The sequence below is a fragment of the Myiozetetes cayanensis genome, unplaced genomic scaffold (assembly GCF_022539395.1).
Source record: "Myiozetetes cayanensis isolate MyiCay16 unplaced genomic scaffold, myiCay2020 scf1, whole genome shotgun sequence".
NCBI classification, from domain to species: Eukaryota; Metazoa; Chordata; class Aves; order Passeriformes; family Tyrannidae; genus Myiozetetes; species Myiozetetes cayanensis.
This window is the reverse complement of record NW_026086604.1, coordinates 145,141,273-145,161,859: the sequence shown is the minus strand read 5'-3', so window position 1 is coordinate 145,161,859 and position 20,587 is coordinate 145,141,273. Positions and strand designations below refer to the sequence as shown.

The 20,587-nt window shown below is 42.2% G+C and overlaps 1 protein-coding gene across 2 annotated transcripts in view; it reads right to left on the bottom strand.

The window, feature by feature from the left end:
• RHEB (Ras homolog, mTORC1 binding) overlaps positions 1–20,587 on the bottom strand; it is a 39,931-nt gene that overhangs the window by 18,629 nt on the left and 715 nt on the right. For both annotated transcript variants that reach the window (XM_050310899.1, XM_050310907.1), the window contains exon 2: positions 2,959–3,030. In XM_050310899.1, coding sequence (XP_050166856.1) covers positions 2,959–3,030 — 72 coding nt within the window. The remainder of the gene's footprint in view (positions 1–2,958; positions 3,031–20,587) is intronic.

Here is a 20,587-nt window from a genome sequence, read left to right as displayed (position 1 = left end):
AGAAAATCTCTTTTGCTAAGCACTGAGGTCTCACCTCTGCTGCTGCCACAGAACACTGCAAGTTACTCTTCCCGATACACAAGCTTAGTAGAAGCAACTGAATTCAACATCCTCATTAACTTAAATAAACTAGCAAAGGAAAATGCAGCAGTGAAGCAGTGCTGCACCTTTACAAGCACTCAGTGAAATCTGATGCACCTGATTTTCCCTTTACAATTTCAAAGGTAGAGATTTTCACACTTAGAAAATGAAAGTACTAGAATTACAGTAGGTCTTGTTCCTATTGTTCAAAGCTTATACAACTTGTCCCTGTAAGAACTTGACTATAGCTTGCCTTCTATACAATTTAGCTTTACACTCAGCATTTTGTGCAAGTTTTATTATTTGAAGACAAAAATTATAAAGATTAAGCTACCTGCAGTACTACCCTTTCATCAGTGCTGGTAGAATACTGTAATAAATTACAAGGACAATTTTCTGGAGACAAAACAGAAATCACACAGGTCAGTCTACCCTTCACCATGTACTTTTTTTCATAAGCGTAGACCCAAGCACTAGATGTAACTGAAAAGGTTTTATAACCTACTATAAAAAACACTGGAAAAATGCAACATTCTCCAACACTGTCCCTAGTACAGGAGCCTGGACTTCTCAACCCTTTTCGCCAGCACTGTCCACCAAATTTGAAACTACAAGCTAGGAGAAGAGTTGATCACGTACTTTGTGTCTCATGACCCTGCACAGAATCAGAAACATACAGCTGGGAGTGTCAAAAGACTGGAGTGATCAAAGATTTATATTTAGGAAAAAAAATTTTTAAAATATTACGTACTTGAGTCAAAAGAATTAGTTTATACTATATTCATCACAACTAGTTGCAAATCTGTGTCTTATAAAATATACCTTCAATAATTTTAAAATTTTTCTTAAATTAGAATGTATTCTCTTGTCTGTTCCTCACAGAAACAATTTTAAAATGTTGTCTTTATCAGGCATTCTAGGGCTTAAAGATGGGACAGATTTCCCACTGTTTTGGGCCTCAGGGCATAACTTCTGTGTTCTCAACCTTTACTTCCCAGCACTGTGTTCTGATGCAAGAAGGGACCTTCAATTCTCTACCTTTCAAAAAGCAAATTCCTCCAGCCACAGCCACAGATCACAAGACTTACAACAAATGAATAATGCTGTTTGTTTTCCAAATAAATACGGAATCAAGTGAAAAATTAAGCCTTTTCAGATGCCCCCACACAACAAGTCTTCATGGCCATGACATGCTCCATGATTAGAATTCAGATCAAGCAAGCAGTGCAAGAGTCAAGTAAAAGCAAAAGTCATCTGTGGTGTATTTTCATAGTTAAGAAACACTACCAGTGTGAGACACACTACTACAGAGTTATTAACAGCAGTTACAGACAACAGGTAAAGGATGAAACAAGCTAAGCTTGTACCAAGGTGTCAAAATGCTAGAAGACGACACAGACTCGGTATTTTGTAGGGACTCTGACTCCATATCAAATTTATTCATTCCCATATAACTGCATAAAACTTAAAAAGATTACTTTAAACAATTTGCATTTATATAGCAGAGAGAGTAAAAATAACCTGTCCCAACTGACATTAAGATTTAAAATACAGAAACTTAATCCTCAGTACTTTGTGCGTAGTTTTAATTTAAAACATACCTTACTTACAATTCTAGCAAAGTAAGAAGGGATGATGGACAGCGTTAGTATGAATGACATCTGTGTAAGAGCTAACATTCAGATCCTTCAGGCCAAGGGGAAAAGTATCTACTCTGACTTGCTAAAGCAAACTGAGAGTTTCTCAAAAAGTTAGTTGCATTTGAATTTTATTCTAAGCAGTAAAATAATCCCCAGTAAAATATCCTGATAGCTACTGAGTCGTAATTATTACCACATATAAATTTAAAAGAAACCTTGTTCTGCTGGTTGCTTCATTCAAACGTACAGAGGATCACATAGGCTCGACATCCTACTGCAGAAGTTCAAAACACTAAAACCACTGCTTTTCAGGAGTCATTAAAATACAAGGGACTCCAGGGTTACAATCATGAAACCAGTTTCATTTGCCACACAATTAAAGTAAACCAGTATGATCAGGTTACTCAGAGTAGCATTGCAGTTGTTCAAGTATGTTTGAACAAGTGTTCATAAACTCAAGTGTTTATGACCATCTCTAGCTCAGAAAGAGATGCCCGGATTGTAATGAACATCAGGTAACTCACCTCTGAAGTGACTTTTTGCTCTTGGCAGCATTTTTAGTATTAATGTCTTTACCCACCCACTATGTTAGCTATTCACAAAGGCACTAATATCAACCAAAAAAAACCAACCAAACAAAAACCTGCTAAGAGAAAAATAACTCTTGAGAAGTCAAATACTCAGTATTTGCAGCAAGCTCATAGTGCACCAGCCTTGTTATCAAACAGCTGGAAAGGAGTAATTAAAAAGATGATCACGTTATCATGGCCACAGCATGTCAACCTTCTAAGGTAGCCATTTAAACCTGACTGCTGTGGATGGCTTTATGTTCATCTGGATATACTGACCCAATGAGACATATGAGACTCTGGAATACTCGTATATAGTGGCACATTTTCATACAGGTAGGACATAAGTAATTTAAAGTGCCCCGACTACATTAGGGGACGCTGATGTCCAACAACATAATACAATACAAGGAGATGCACTGCAGCCAGGTTCATTAGTTTTTCCCTCATTTAGTGTTAAAAGACAATTCAGCTGTTTGGAGAAGCATGTGCACAGTGATCTGCTGCAGTACTGTACACGTTGGTTTAAAAGACTAATAAGACTTAAGAGTTAATTAATGAGCTTTCATGTTAATATGTAAATGCCCACATAAGCAGTGTGTGTAACGCCAAGGACTTCTGGTAAGTTACTTAGGTACAGAAAAGCAGCTTGTCAGTTATTTACTTACTGTTCTCTATGGTTGGATCATACGAATCAACAAACTGTCCTTCCACAAACTGAATCGTCAGTGAAGATTTTCCTGTAGAGAAAGGAAAAGAGAAATACAGATTGAAGCAAGTCTTTAGGCTGTTATCACTTCACACTTACTAGTAAATACACTAATGTTTTATCTATCTAATAGCTATCTAGCCAATATGAGCTTTGTATGGTTCATTTTAACTATCTATACACGACAACTGACCTAGTTTTAAATTAAATGCCTATTCCTAGTAACTGGGTCTCCTGAACATATAAAAAGCAGTGCAAAAGCTACTTGGTATGTGTTCTGCTTTTGTTTTAACAGGGCATAATTTAAACGACTCCTCCAGTTTAAAACAAATCTAAAAGCAGTACTGTACAATCCTCACAGAACTAAATTTAACAAACTGCTATACTTGGAAGGTTTTTCTGTCAAGAAGCAAATAAAACTTGAAATCATTTTCAGTCACTGCGCAGAAAATTTGGATAGAATTAGCCAAATTTGGTTTGACTTGGAGATTTGGACATATTTCCCATGACAAAAGGATGATCTCAAAATTCTTGAGACCAATATATTCTCCTATTAATCCTCCTACTGCCACACCACAACAGACCAGCGGATGCTGTATTTTAAGCAGGGACTGAGGGGGCACAACTGGATTTTTTTTCCTTTGGAAGCCGTTTCACTGCTACACTTTGGCAGACAACTTTATGTTCCAAATTTCAGTTAGAGCAATGCAAAACACTGAACTTAGAAGCAAACTGGAAAAAAACGAAAACTCATTTAGTCTTGAGAGATTTTACAAGATGGTGAAGGCAAATCACATACATTGACCATATAAAGTTCTGCACTGACCTTTAAAGTTCTGCAACTGAAGACTTTTCAAGCATTACAATTTCCATTACAGCACATCCTCTACATTTGGGGATCAACTAGATCCTATTACATTATGTTTACTGGACAAATACACTCTTATGGAGATTGCCAAGTGCATTAGCTGCTTTTGGACATGAGCATATTCTTCATGCTCCTTTATACTCTTTTCATCACCAAGAAGCACAAACAAAATATGACCTCGAGTTAAAATTCTGACTCAAGACCATCCGACTCAGTGGAAGCCTCTCAGTGACCTCTTAAGTAACCAATGCTGTGGTGGAACTAAATAGTAAAATTGTTTTCAGGAATAAATTGCTTTAGATAAAGGCTGCCCACTTGCAGTGCTCAGACCACATTATGTTTAACTTTGCTGCAGAAAAAGTCCTTTCCCAAGCATTCGTTTACGAGACACTAAAGAACAGTTTTCTATTTAATTTGCTGCCATGCTCACCCCTTTGCTGTCTTATTTATTCCAGTGTCATGCCAGTTTTTTCAAGAACCAATGCTTAAAAAAACCCAACAGACATATCCCAGAAAGACCAACTATCAGCAAGATTTTAACGAGTTGCTTTTTCTCAAATCATGTTCTTAGACACCCTTTTCTGATCTTATCCAACAGCACTACTAAAGGTGTCACGTTCACTGTGCATGAGCTGACAGAGGACATTGCACTTTAAACTGTTGCTCCAGCAAGGGACATTCCCCCCTCCCCCCTCATCCAAAATCTTCCTAATAAGGACAGATTAGGGATTGAAACTGTGCATCCCAGCAACTTTCTGAAACTGTGTATTTTGGACACCACTTAGTGAGTGAATTTTCAAGCTATTTCTTCTTCAGCTTAGGAAGCAACTACCCAGAGTTCATGCTTCCACATTCTTTGCTAATACCAGCACATTAAGCACTCTGTATCAAAACAAATTTACCTATTTCTATATTAGGCTGTTAAACATCCAAGATAAGAAGAGCTAAGTGTAGCACAGATCATCACTGAACATTTTGCCTCCTAAGAAGGATCCTAAACTAACTGAAAGACTTGATTGCTACTGTCTGTGTGTGCTAAGCCTGGGAACTGAATCCCAGAAAGGAATGGGAGCCAACAGAAAACGCTGTATTTAACACCCAGCTGTATTAATTACTGCTTTCCTCCTAACAGTGAAAGAGGAGGAAACAAAAACAGACAAAACCAATGTTCCAACAACCCTCCTAAATTCCTCCAAGCTTTGTAACAAGCCTTTCAGTAATGATGTGCTCCTGATCAGAAGAGGATACCTGCTGCCTCCCACGAGCCACAGGGAAGCTCTCCAGTCCCGGATTCAGCACCCACCCTCCCTCGGGATAAGTGCATGTAACAGTATCCCACTAAACCAAGGCTTCCAAAGTGGACATGAGAAATTCAAACCCCGGGTCATTAACACCCCACTGCCATGTCTCAACCATGACCAAGCTGCACTCAGAACCATGTAAACAACAGCTCTGCTTGAACTTTGTCCCACAGGTTTTATTCCAGGCCTTTGACCTATGCTCGTGGACAGGGCAGAAAATCAAGCTGACAATTTAGCTCCTATCTGCCCTTTCCCCAGAAGGATCAGGCAGGGTTTTCAGAGAGGACTGTAACACAAGCATTACGTCCACGAAGCAGGGGCCAGGGAACTGCACACAACTACATCTGCCAATGTGTTAACTCCAACTCGGAGCACAGCAGGGAGGAGGATTTGGGATGACACCTCTGTCTCCATGTGCAGACACCGCTAGCACACTTCAGCCTCAACAGGACGAGCCTGGCACCAGCAGCAATCAGTTACCTGATTACTCAAGGCTGCACACCTCAAAAAGGCTCAGCTCTAATGTGCCCTCATTTGGAACACAGCCACACATTTTTTTGTTTGTTAAGCTTTTCCTTGTCGCATCCTCCACGGTGGTACGTTTAACATATCCACTGTACTCAAGTTTTAGGAAAAAAACCCATCCATTGAGACCAAAAGGAGAAGTGTCACACAAGCAGAAGCAAGGCTGGGAGCTGGGTGCAGAGCCTTGCTACGGTAACTCCAAGCACCAGATGCTCCATGGCAGAGGAGTTACAAGCAAAATCCTCCAAGTTTATACTGACTCTCCCTCTCCCTGGAGGTACAGGACAGAAGGGAAGGGCTGCGTGGAATGTGTTTTATGAGTGTTGAGAATACAAGTCCCAGGTGGCTGAAAGCTCAAGTTGTCCAGAAGTACCCAAAGTGTATTTGCATACACAATTCATTGTTTATGGTATTATGTGAGAGTGGTAAAGAAAAGAGTTTTCCACTGTCAAAACAGAAAAGGAGCAGGTTTTCAGACAGAAAGCCAGTTCAAAAAATAAAGCTGTCGCGTTTCTGTTCACACCAGACCACTCGCACCATGAAGCGGAACGTCCCATAAACACTCTGTGCAATCACAGCACATCAGTTTCAAATGCCATTGCAACTGTCAAGGCAAAACAATTGCCAAATTGAGTTTTACTCATCCTTTTACTACTTGGACGAGAGCTGTGGTATGTAATCTAGCTTTAAAATTCAAGCTTTACAACACCAGGCAGTTTACCAAGCAGATGAGTAACTGAGCATGGGTGGGCTCAGGAACAGCTGCTTCCCCACAGAGGCCATGCCCCTACTTTGCTGCACCACCACCTGCCCGCTGTCCCCGTCCCACATCCTCACTCTCCTTGCAGCAGGCAGAGGGAAAGCCCAGATTCAATTCTCACTGGCAGCCAACTTCCCCCCAAACCCAGGGGACCAAAATGATGCAACCAGCCAGCGAGCAAGTCAAACAACAGCTCCACAAGCACAGCATTGTGCAAGCTCAGATGTGCAGCTGCCCTCGGACGTGGCATCGCACGCTGACGGCCACCGGCAGCACAGCCCGGTTTTATCTCAGCAGGAAGAATTTCTCAATACCCAAAACCCTCCACGCAAGCCACCAGTAAACAGTTTGTGTGGGGGTCAAGAACGACAGCTATCGAAGAGCTGCAATTCTCTGCTCTGTTGGTGTTGCAGATAAGTAGTTTCTTTAATCCACCTTTTTCTACTAAAATGCCCGCTTACGTAGTTTGCATAATCATTAAACACTTAACAGCATCTAATCCACTCCTACCACAAGCCTAGCACCTTGCCTAAGTTAGCCTCTAGACTAACTTACTAAGACTTAGACTTACCCAGTTAGTCTCCTAGGTCTATTCAGTCTTACCTACAGAACAAACTAGTTTAGGTTTTGTCACAAAAGCGTTCAACAAAATGAAATGTTGTCAGTCACATCAGATTAGGTAAGTCTGTCTGCTTACTCAACTTGAAATATCTCACACAGAGCTACACTCAAACTCACTACACTGCACAGAGATGGAGTTTTCATACTGAAAAATACACTTGATTTAACTTGAACATTGGGATCTTTATCTTCTTTAATGCACCATACCAAGACAAATAAAATGGAGACACCGGCATTCTCATAGCGCAGATTATTCATCCTCAGAGCACAGAAGGGGATTGAACAACTTCTTGGAGCTGATGGAGGTTAACTGAGTAGGAAAGAGAATTACAGCATCCCTCTTCAACAAAGATCTTCTCACAAGATAGCAGACAACCTCAGAACCCATCACTAGCTCATCATTCATCTCAGGCCGCATCATTAGCAACTTTCTATGGTTAATTAAGATTTCCTCCCCCCAGGTGCTAATTATGGCTGTGTAGTTGCTATTTTGCTGATCATTGCTATATAGTTTGGTGAATTATTCTAATGACTATAAAAATGATACATCTGGGTCAATAAAGAATTCTGTTTCAAAACCTCTGGAGACAATAATACAATGAGCAGTTTGTGTTTTACTCAGATGTAACATAATTCTACTATTAGACTTTTAACCATGAGGAATTATCACATACAAATGTAACTACTTTGAGCTGTAGTTTCATCAATTTTTGTCGCAATTTCCTTGTGATATCAACATTAAAATACCAGGATTAAAAAATTAATTTCTGATGCTTACAGGCAAAAACTCTTGCTGGCACACAGAGCTCAATTCCTGCACTTGCTCATATGATACTCATGCTTGATTTGCAGTACAGAGTGGTGGCACTCCTCTCTCAACCTTCTGTCAGCTTTCCAGAGGACAGACTAAAGGTTATAATCCTGTGAGAGTGAAAGTCTGAGGACCTAAATGAGACATCTTTTGGTAACTTGATGAGGGACCTAAAACACAGAAGAGCCCTTCATAACAAACTAAACTGCAGATCAACATTTCCAACACAAGCTCTTTTTCAACTTCTATGGCACCCTGTCCTATTGCTAGACTGATCTACTGTTGTATCAGGATATAAGGGAATAAATATGACAGTCTACAGCATAGTTTTCTAGCAAGAACTATTTCTGCTGCAAAAGAAGAGCTTCCCATGATGATCTGTAACACCAAAAGCACGAGCCTGCATGGAGATGTTTGCTTCCCCTCCTTCTGCATTGCACAATTTTCTTGAGGTTTATTGAAGGTTTTCCTCTGCAAGCCAGAAGAAATCTGAGAGCAGTCATTTAGAAACAAAGCCAGATGGCTTCCTTTATTTTCTTCAGATTTCAAAGCAGTTGGTCAAACTCACAAACATATTTGCAGGCCCTTGCTAGGGTTGGCAGCAGTGAGCCTTCAAAACATAAGCCAAGAGTCCTGATGCTATCTAGATCATGCTTTCTGTAAGGAAAGCAAGAAGAGAGCATGTGCTTTATTCCCTGATATTTAACAGCAGGCTCACTCCATCCTACACTAGTGCTCATCCCTCGGTGTTCACTTCTGTTGCAACATATTAGACGTCCAAGTAAAGTATGTGGAGAACAATTCTATTTCTTTCCTGCAACTGCTCAGTTTTGCTTTCATTTAAGCCAGGAACTTCAGCAAAGGATTGTCAGAAGAAATGTTTTAGTTATTTTGGCACATAGTCCGGTTACCTCTGCTTGTCACCCTTGCTGGCAGAAAAACAGAGAGGGACACTTTGCCCAGTATTTCCCTTTAAATAAGATAAACCAATTTTAATTCCATATGTCAAAGATGAAAAAAGTTGTTACAAAGCTTAAAAGAAAAAAAATCTAGAAAACTTCTGTGGCACACATCTCACCTGGCCGTGGAATACACACATACATGGCTGCATCCAAAAGGTTTTAAATAGAACAGGGGAACTGCTTCCTGGTGTTTCCTAACTGCAACGGAAATTCAGACATTCATAGCCCAGTCAACCTATATCTTCTCAGATAAACACCACTCTCTGTATTCCCTTCAGACTTCCTGCAGAAACTGTGCATCTCTGCAGCAGCTTCCCACCTCCCTCCTCACAGGACTAGGCCTAAAATATTCTAGGTGGCAGCAGAAATGCAATGGCATCAGTAGCCAGGTGGTGAGCAACTGCATTGTGCATCACTTGTATATTCCTTTATAATTATTATTTGTCTTTCCTTTTCTTCCTATTACAGTCTTTACCTAAACCCACAAATTATACCTTTTTCTCTGATTCTGTCTCCCATCTCACTCAGGGGAGCGAGTGAATGGCTGTGTGGTGTTTAGCTGCTCACTGGGTTAAACCTCAACAACTTCTAAAGAGAAGCTTGTTAAGCTAAAGATCAGATCCTACCATTTCAGTTTATGACACACTTCTAGGGAAAGAGCCTGAACTCTGTACTGATTTCCCCTCCGAAGAGGCAAAATTCAACTTGTACCTCTGGGCAGAAGCCAAGTCTTTCCTCTCTATATACACACTTCAAGCAGCTCATTAGGTGTTTGAATAAACTTGACCTTTCCTTGGATCAGCTGGTATGGACAACATGAAATGTCTTGGAAAGACACTTTTAGGAACTGCCATGGTTTCATCATTAAATCCGTTTTAAATGCTATGTCATTAGAAATAAAAATGTGTCTCTCTTGCTTTAATGCATTCCATGCATTTCCCTTTTCCCACCTTCAAGGTTTTAGTTTCCACACAAGGCAACAAACTCTCAACTTTCAGTCAGTTTTTTCTTGCCACTAAGGGTGGCTGGGATGTACAACTTCAGTTACCTTTCTGCAAGCCAGAAGTATCAGGACTAGCAGGGTTTAGCACTTCTTCAAGAAGCAGATCTTTCCACTCTCCATCCACACTGCCTGCTAAACTTCCCATTTCCACTAGAAAACAGGATAAACTCTTCCCTCTGCAAATCTCACACCAGTGAGAAGGAGAACCCTCACCAAGATGAAAGACCACATTCTTTGAAGGGATCAGTACCGTTCCACTGAAACACAGGTCTTCCCTAAGAATCTTCCCTGAGAAGGACCTTTATGAGGACTGCAGCCATGGGATTCCCTGTTGCCAACACTGTAGCCATCATAACTCCGTTCTTACAACTACCACCAAGCAGAGGGTTAAGCCTCTGAAAATGTCAGTAAAACTTTTGTAGCATCATTTAAAAACAGAAGTTTGGGAACGTGATCCTGAGCATATTGTAGCGCTGAGTAACCATAAGCAGCTGAAAAGTGTGAGGAACAGACCATTTTGGCAGTACTACTGAACTGCATATGACCACAGGGCCTCAGGATCTTTTTGGAACTGCAAGAACAATAGTAAGAAATGTATTCCTCTCTTCCTTGTTGTAGGATGACAGAAGGCAAGTGCCTGACAAAATCCTGACAAGACAGTAAGGGTAACATTCCCTCTCTTGGTAACATCATCCAAGCACATAATGTGATATATATCCAGCAACTATAGCCAAGTAGTTTCAGCCTTACTATGAAAGGAAATCTACAGAGCTCTCCACCAACCTGCAGCAAAAGATGGAAGACACTACAGATTTGTTCCAACAAGGACAGCCTACTTTTGCAATCCACTGTACAAATACATGAATCAAACTGCATAATAATGATGAGAAGATCTTGACCACAGAAGGCAGCTCCACCCTGCAGCAGTATGTGTGACTATGAGGGGGTCAGTCAGTGTAACAGGGTTCATCAGACTTAGGATGATCAGTGGTGACACAAAGTCAACAAATGCCAGCAATGCACATGGCACCCAAAACCTGACGTTCCTGGAAAGCACGTGGCTCGCAGCATCCAACATCAGCACACAGACTATCCACCTGCCATGACTTGCACTGCTGGAAGTCCCCAAAGCTGCATGAAGCACCAGGTACAGCAGTACCAACCCTAACAACACTAACATCTCTTAGCGTTGAACAGGGAAGGTGGCCCTTAGGGATACCAACAAAGATTCACACTGATTCCTCACTTCCACCCTGGAGCAGGACATGGTCAACTCCACCACATCTCTGTCAACAAATGCACTGGCAGACACTGAGGCAGTCTTGATAAGTGATCACACATTTGAGCCTTGACCACTTCTCCTGTGGTAGACCACTGCTGCTTTGGATCTAGACACAACCATCAAAACCAGTGTGCCTGAACTGTTCCTTCCTCTACAAAAACTGTCTCCCCACCACCAGTCTCAGATCAACTTTCATTGCTACTGTTGTTTCTTTCTGTTTCAACTATAGATCTTCTCCGAATTAACTATACAGGCATCTTCCATGTTACTTCTGGTTTTAACATGTGAAGCTCCTCCCCTCTATTAAACAGGGTCAAATAAAGCCACTATCTCTTAAATGCCATCCTCATACCCTTGCCCTTTATCCAGCTGCAGTTAGTCATTAACCCCTCCCCACTAATGCTGGCTGCAAGACTTCTGCATTTACCCACTTGCCTGATCAACCCAGAAGTAGCCTCTGAATACAGAGGACAATCTGTTAACAGTATGGAAGGGTCAAAGTAATAATAAACCAAAATCACAGCATGACAGATAAGGGTAAAACACCAGAGGAAAAGAAAAAGGACTCTGAGGTAAGAATAACACCATGCAGAATAGCAAAAGAATCATTAGAGCCCCCAGCCTTGGGAAAAGCTACGGGAATTTAAGCCAAAGATCTGTCAGATACGACATGATATAGTTGATGTTGCCATAGGGCAGAGAAGGTATAATAGGTAACCCCTGTTTGCTATGTCATACTATCAAGTTCTTGCCTGTCATGACAGCCAGCTGGCTTTCTTACCTTCCTCACCAGCACGTATCCATCTGGTGGCTCACAAGGTACTTCACATTAAGAGTTTTTGGGTAAGAACCATACTTCTCACTTAAAAGTACTCTCACTTTTTATACTATCTAGTACAAAAAGGGCACAATACAGAGCTCTGACCTTTTCAGGGAAGAACAAAACCAGGAAAAATACAGAACTGAAATTCTGTGAAAACTGAAAAAAACCACCACTCCATCTCACTCCCACCCTCCCCCAGCCCAGGGGGATAACTGAGGATGACACTTGTGAGTTGACATGAAACTTACTTTTCCATTTTGACTCTCTCTCACAAGTCAAGTGTCTTCCAGCCAGTTCGCCTCCAGCACCCGAGGAAGCACTTGCCAACAGAAGCTGGACTGCTCCCTTCCCAGCACCCACCAGCACATCTAGGCAGCTTGGACAAGGAGTTGAGTATTGAGCTACATTTTAAGGCAACTTAATTTCAGGTCAGCCTTCAGGAGACAGAGCAGTACACTGTGTTCATCTGTAGAGGTATCTGCACAGCAACCCAACAGTTCTGCAAGAGTCATTTTATCTCATCCTCTGTCCTACCACCACGCTTGGGGATAAAAAAGGGGGACAAGCAGAGAAATGGTTTAGGTGTTGTAAGATTCCCTGTATAAGGACCATGATGATTTTGAAGCATTGCGACAACTTATTCTTCCCAGCCTTACTATTCAGACAACCTTGAATTACCTTTCCTTCAAACCAGTTCTACACTTCAATTTAGCAACCACAGGAGGTTTATAAAGAATCTTGACAACTTTCTTCTCAAAACATGACAAAAAAAAGTTAAGCCAGCACAACTAATACCTTCCCTTAGCATTTATTCACCAAATGAAGCAAGCACCTATTAGAAACAGCCATTTCCAAGAAAGCAGTGCAGAAGAAGGTACTTCAGCAAACTAAGAAACATGGTGCTTGTTTATATGCACATTGCAGAGCAGAAACTTCCAGTTCTAATTAAAAAAATGCTAATTTTGAAACAGATTTCAAACACCAAAAATTTGTTATTGATGGAGTAACAAGCCTTAAAGCAAAATACACTTTACAGCATTAATGTCAAGTGCTTGATTGTTTTGACAGTTTGTGGGACAGATTTAATAAGAGTTTTCCTACATATTATGCATCCCAGCTCTTTTGCATACAGCACGAGTACCTTTAAAGGAGGTCATACATATTGAATGAAGTTTTGGCAATACAATCTGACAAGTTGTTGAAGCTAGACAGATGTATCCCACTAACTCTGGAGACAATGTTGTCAAGAGACACTTTCATATCCTAATTTTGTATTACACTTGAACATGTTCACACCCACACACTGAAGACCACTTATATATTCTCTCTTTTCCCCAAATTAAAATTAATTTAACTCAATACTCCACAGAATACAAAAAGTAACCAGCTAAGGTTTGATATGCATGCTCTTCTGGTTCCTGTAATCTAAAATACCAAAGAAAACACTGACAACCATCCCAGAAATAAGACTTCAGTGAAATATTAAAAAAGCATGTTGAATGAAAAATTTGCTGTTTAAATCATAATCTATCAGTGGATTGTGATTTCTTCAGGTGATATCTATTTAATACAGAAGGATCAGAACTAGTCACACATTAGGTTTTTTAATTCCTTAAAAGCCCTTCAGAAATCATTCACTTAGTCTTATGCCTCATAACCTTTGGCCATTACCCACAAACTCTTGATGATTTCATCCAAATCAAACTGGTATACATTTCCTCCTCATGTTCTAGTCTCAAGTTCTCTAATTCATGTAAGAAGTCCCATAAGAAATTCCATGTAACTTCCCTTTTGCAGAAGCCCCCAAGTCTCGAGCTATTTTTCGCTTGTCCTGTCTTCATCTTGACTGGCACACTGTGCTTGATAATCCAAAACCTTCACTCTGAGAACCTGTATCATCTGTTTCCACCACTATGTTTTTCACCATTGTCTCATCCCACACCCTTCATACATTTATACTTCAAATGTACATGTCCAGTGCGGTGAACTGAGGAAGAACCAGAGCATCTGAACAATTAAGTAGCTGTGAGTCATCTTTGTGCCACAGCAGTGTTGATAAACACAACCAAAGGAGGGTCAACCAGGTTGAGGAATCAACTGGTATTTTGAGGAAACGTACTTTGCAGGGTGTCCTACCAAACACTGATGACCACAAGGAAAAGCAACAGAGCCTTGAGATTTGTTTCCCCTGGTTTTCCAAGTAGGAAGGCGATCAGTGACTCTGAATGCCTTGCACTTTGTTGTACAGGTTGCAGCAAGATGGGGGTCAGTCTCTTCTCCCAAGAAACAGGCAAAAGAGAAAACAGCCCCAAGTTGTGCCAGGGGAGGTTTAGACTGGATATTAGGAAAAATTTCTTCACAGAAAGGGTTGTCAAGCATTGGCACAGCTTGCCCAGGGAAGCAGTTGAGTCACCATCCCTGGAGGTATTTAAAAGCTGTACAGATGTGGCACTGAAAGACGTGGTTTAGTGGTGGGCTTGGCAGTGCTGGGTTAACAGCTGGACTCGATCTCAGAGGTCTTTTCCAAACTAAAAGATCCCATGAGCGTAACGTGGAGTTCTGCCTTTGATCCACTGAAATGTCTTTATTACCAACTGTTTCCAGAAAATTTGAGATCAGATCACTTGAGGCATCATCTGAATTTGAAGACTTTCAGAAAAAGGTTTAGAATTACCCCAGGTCAAACATTTGACTTTTCCTCAATTTCCCATGGAACAATTAAATTTGACTACAGAAGGTCATTTAAACAAGGACCTTGAAAAACTTGATTTCTTCAGAGCTCCCTCATGCACGTTTCACCCCCTGCACAAGGCCATCCTTTTCCATCAAGAGAACAACTCCAGTTCAGAAGGCCCGTAGTGGAAAGTTTATAAAAAACCTTATCTGGGGTGGCGAAAGAAAACATTTACAGATGTGATTTCATAACAGGTCTGATGGAAGAAAAGTCTGCCTGGCCCCAAGGAGCCTACTCCACCCTGCCCCAAACAGCCTATGCTCCTGCCCCATTCCCTCTGTCAGGGCTGCACTTGCAGAGCTGACTAGCTGAAGGATACAAAAAATTTCCCTACTGGTTGCTTTACCTTTCAAGGAAATCAATTCCCTGAGCTGGTGGCCAGGTTTCCATCATGCCAGTGCCAGCACCTGGGTAGGGGCAGGAAGGTCCAACTTCCAGCCACTGCAGGATTAGCTCAACTTGGGCCAAGGGATGCCCCACCCTACACAGTTCATTTGCATCTGCCTTCATTGCATGGCAATTAAACAAGAAAGGGGCTGGCTGGGATGTTTCTGAGAAAAGCTGCACCTGAAAGCCTGTTTCAGCACTTTGTTCAAAAACTGCCCCAGTTTACTTTCTTGTTAAAAGTTCAATACAAGGAACAAAAAATCCCAATTCAGCATCCACTGTACTTCATGTTTCTCAAAAAGGAAATACAACCTGTAATGGTCCATATTTGTGTGTCTTTGGTAAACTTAATAATCTGGAATCTTGCTAAAAGGTCTTCTAGGCATCCCATCCCATAAACCCTCATTAACAGAGTATCTGCCATCAGTGTGCAAGAACCATACTGGAATGCAAATGTCCTGAGGGGAATTTTAAGCAACAACCATCCCCCAAACTCAAGCACGTTTTCATTTCTCACACTATCAAATTCACAACAAATCCGCCCATTCACTTCAAATACAGACCTTTGGAAAACAAAAGGGAACCTCTCAGATCCTAAAGGAGACAAATTCACGACTGACAGGGGCTGCTTCGTGTTTTTAAAACGCACCGTGCTTTATGTCTGCAGGTTCTGATCTGGGATAAATCGAGATGACACCAACCAATTTTGAGTCATGCAGGATTCACAGAGCTCGAGTGCATTATGAACATCCCACAGAGAAGCTGTTTCGATTTTGGATTGAATACACAATTAGGTTGAGCGGTTCTTAAAATACGCCCTTGAATGTCACCTTCAGGAGAGCTACAGGAAGTTAATCATAATGGGCATTTATCACTTTTTAGCCTGCTCTTCTAATCCCGAGTGCGTGGTCATGCTGAGTTTCCGCAGCAGTGTGCCTGCAGAGGAGGCTGCCTGAGCCAGAACCTACACTTAAGGCAGTGTAGTAGCTCTAAAGGAAGAGCTCCAACTTTATATAGCTTATAAATTACAGGATCTACATTTCATTTGGTTTTTCCTGTCGACGTTAACTCCCAAGTTGAGTAATCAAATACCAAACCGCCCAAATATGCAAGCAAAACGTGCGAGTGTTGCCATTGAGGGATCAGAGTAGGCAGTTTAAGAGTTAATCCTGGAGCGGTGTCCTCAAATAACCCTACGGTGGCTTGATATTACAGCTGAACATGCTGCCTCTAGTGCTTCCAGCTACTGCTATCAAATGCTCTGTAGCAACTTTCCCTGCTGTAGCCACTATCGCAGCCACTAGCACCGAAACGCAATTAAAGCTGGCATTTCCAGCCTCATCCCAGTCCCCTGGGAGCTGCAACCTCTCCTCCTCGCAGCACTGCCGCACCCTGGCAGAGCCAAGGCGGCCCCCTAAGGAGGGAAGGGCTGCGGAAATCATCCTGGCACTCATTAGGGACTCGGCAAAATTCTAACCTTAGGTACCAGCTGGCTCCCAGCCGCTCAGTTTTCCCATTAAATCTCAGGCCTGCCAATGCTGTGGACACAACCACTCGTGCAAACCGATTGTGTAAATTACAGCACCACAGCGGTAATTCCTCGGTTCCCCCTCTGTTGACATTTACACGGGCAATTTATCGACTGCTAAAATTACCACTTCCCCCCCTCCAATACCAAAGGGATCCCTCCCTCCTCGGGGCGGAACGCTGCTGTGAGAGCAGATGCCATCTTTCAGACATGGAAGGCAGAGACTCAACTCCATTTTACAACACAAACCTCCTGATATTCGAATAACTTGTGCTTTCAATGACAATAACTATGTTTTGTCCCAATTATTTTTACTATTTACACCTCCATATTAATGGTGCTGCTTTTTCTCCCCTTCTTGCTTTCAGGCAAGGAGGAGGGAGAAGAGGCGTTTTTTAGCTTAATACAACTACCTGGGAGCCTTTCCATTCCAATCTAACCTTGACAGATCATTTTGTTCCATCGTGGTTTTTTTTGATACCTGCATGCCGCAGTCACGGCCCATGACTACATCTGCCTGCAGCATGGACTGCTCACCACCTATACACAAAAAAAGGTGATTTATTTAGGTGGGGAAGAAAATAAGTCCCCTATTATGAACTGGGTTTTCCCCTCAGAGCTACAAACTGCCCAGGAGAGCACTGTCGGATCGCCAGTTCAGACGTTTACAATTCTGCGAGTACATCTGTAATACCAGCAGCACGAGCCCTAGGAATGGCGAAAAGGAAACCAGGCTGAGATAGTGAGCTATGACTGAAGCTGCTAATCCAAACAACACCTCCCTGGTTATCTTAAATTCATCAGTTCGATATAGTACAAAGAGCCCCAGTAGTAAAGTACTTTACAAGATGATCTAAGAAACCTCTTCTTTCATACAGGCATTTGTGGTCTGAATTTGCATATTTCTTCCATAAACAGAAAAAGACCGAAACTGAGCACAAAGCATTTCGACAACTCCACGCTGCTTTTTAGAGTGACTGTTACTCTGAAAAGATTTGGAAAATCTTCGTCTTGCTGGATTTAGTTCCATGAAAATCCATCATTTCAAATTATATTTGGAATATATCAAACTCAAGTTCCTCCGCTGCAGGACTACCAGATTTTGGGATGAAATCCATCTGATTTCTACTCAGAACCTTGCTGAGACAGGCACACTCACATAATGGAATTCAACTTTCTTAGACCATTTTAAGCCTGAGCAAAACCCAATGGAGACATTCTTGTGCGATTTTGTCTAGCATCAAGCCACAACCTGAATGTTATATCCACAGATCATCAGTCTTCCTAACCAAAAAACAAGTCCTGAAGCTCCTGGCAAATACTCTTGTCTGCATCTCAGAAAGTATGACAGCCTGGGAATTCATAAGGCTTCCACTGTGATCTCTCCCATCAGCAAAGACTACGAGTTTCTTATATGAAAGGCTTGATGGTGGTGTTGAAAGATAGAGGGAGTGTATTCAAACAAGCAGACTCCTGAATTTTCTATTCTGAGAACTATTATACCAGAATACCACTCCCAGCCTCTAGTTAACCTGACAACAGCAATGGGAGAAGATTAAAATTTAATGTAAGTGGAAGAAACAAGGGCTTAGCACGGAGCCAGGACAAGAGTCAGGCCCCGTTTCACACATCCCTGCAGAGGATGTGCCTGTCCATCACCAAACACACTCGTAACCTGAGAGAGCTGCAAAATCGTTGAATCATCAACTGTAGGAACAGCTCACTGCCTGAAATATGTCATCAGAACTCGGCTACTTCTACATGTAACAGACAGCACAGGGAAAAAGCCTTGCCATTTTCTGAGAGCTCCATCTCAAACACCGTAATTACAAGGGAAGAACCCCAAATTCACAGAGGTCACCTAAGCATTTAGGCCAACCTACAAAACTGCGAACATTTTACAGCTTGCCATGGTTAGCCTCCCTCACTTCAGGGTCAAGATTAATGTTAATAGCAAAACAATGCAGCTCCGTAATTATAAAAGGAAATTTAGAAAGCATTTCCTTCCAGTACTTCAGATTCTGGAATTATTCCCCACCTTAGTGAACGTTAGCTCTATACAATGTTGTATTTCCCCCAAAAGAAATGCTCTTCCTTTTCTACCACACAAAAACTTGTCCTAAAACAAAATTAGATCCTCTGTTACCCAGGGTTCAAGTAATAATCCTGCCATCACAATGCAAATACAACATTCCCCCTAAGCCAAACTAAGCCCCCATCCTCCAAGACTTTAGAAGGCATAATTGGGCAAGTAGAGGACTCAGCCTAAATCTGACAGTTTAACTTACATGCTTTTCTACCAGCTTTACAAGATGGAAGTAAAACCCCAATGACTCATTTCTACTGCCTGAAGTTTTACATAACTATTTGCCTAGAAATGTAATGTTCCCGTATTTAAGAGGAGTAACTTCGCCATTTTAAAAAGAGAAATTTTTACCTAAGAGGTAACACAGAATTGTCAAGGAGAACGGAAGGAAAATTCCAGTAAACCAGATTTTTCACCCCCCCCTTAATTCTATGTTCATACAACTTGTAGATGTCCCAATAAAACTGGTCTTGTCCCATCAAGCCTAATTCTGCACTAGTGCCAGAACACTTCATTTGAAGAAGTTCAGCAGTAGGTTGTAACAGCTTTTTGCCCACCCTTTCCATGCGAGTACTATTGCTCAGATCACCTGCCAGACTAAAAACATGATACTATTTCTCTGTTTTTCCTCAACTGATCACACACCCTACCACCATCTGACTTTTTGACTGCTGGCTGTCAGTGTCAACAGATGAAGGACCAAAGCTCAACAGTACACTCAGTCCCCCATCACAGACTTTCAAAGGACAGAATTTCAAGCATTCTCCCTTCTCACTTACACTGCCCACTGCTTGCTCCCACCAGGGCTCAAAGAAATAAAGGGAAGAGAAGAGAAAGCGTAACACACATCACAGTGAACGGACCACAACAAGTGATGTCACACAGACTATGCAAACGGATCGATCTACTACTCACTGTTCTGCTTAAGGACTGGACAAGTTCATCATTAAAACAACCTGTCTCAAAGTCAGGCTGCAGTTATGCACAAAATCCAAGACAGAGTTACACTTATTTAGCCTGGTGTTTTAAATCTTTTAAAGATGCCGAGTGCATAACACGAGACAGAAAACTGATTTAGTCACGGCTTAAACGTAAAAACCCCTTTCACAGCAGCACAGTATCTCTCCATAGCATCTCCCTTTTTTTTTTTCCCCAGCCGCACATTATCTTCTACACTGATCTTAGGCTTTTAAGTTTGATCGATTAGGCTGGATGGCTGTACTACGGGCTTGTCTCAGCATTCGGGTTTCTTAAAGCAGAGGGGAGCAGCCGAAACCGTTCTCCATCGAAGACAGTGAACCCAGGAGGGGTTACACGTATGGGACAAAAAAACCCCTATCAGCTGCTACAGGCTGGTGCTGGAGGGTTCCAGGGCGTTCCTCAGCGGATCATCCCGTGCTGGATTGTGCCAGCAGCGCCGGGCAGGAGCGGGACAGCCCCTGCGGGACAGCCCGGGCTGACACGGCCCCGCGGTGCTGCTGCTGGGGGACGAACACCTCCGGAGGGGAAAAAAAACACAGCCCAGAAACCGGCACCACACCGACCTGGTTTCCCCTCGGCACTTCAAAAATCACAGAATCACCACGCAGGTTGGGAAAGACCCCTGACATCACCGAGCCCAACCCGTGACCCAACAACACCGCCGCGTCAACCAGAGCAGGGCACTCCGTGCCACGTCCACTCTGTCCTCAAACACCTCCAGGGACGGCGGCCCCACCGCTTCCCTGGGGAGCCTCTTCCGACGTCTGATCACCCTTTCCTTCTGTGAAGAAATTCCTCCTAATGTCGAACCTCAGCCTCCCCTGGTGTAGCTTAAGGCCATGTCCTCCTCTCGTCCTGTCGCTGTCTGCCTGTGGGAAGCGCCCGACCCTCACCTGGCTGCACCCTCCTGTCAGGA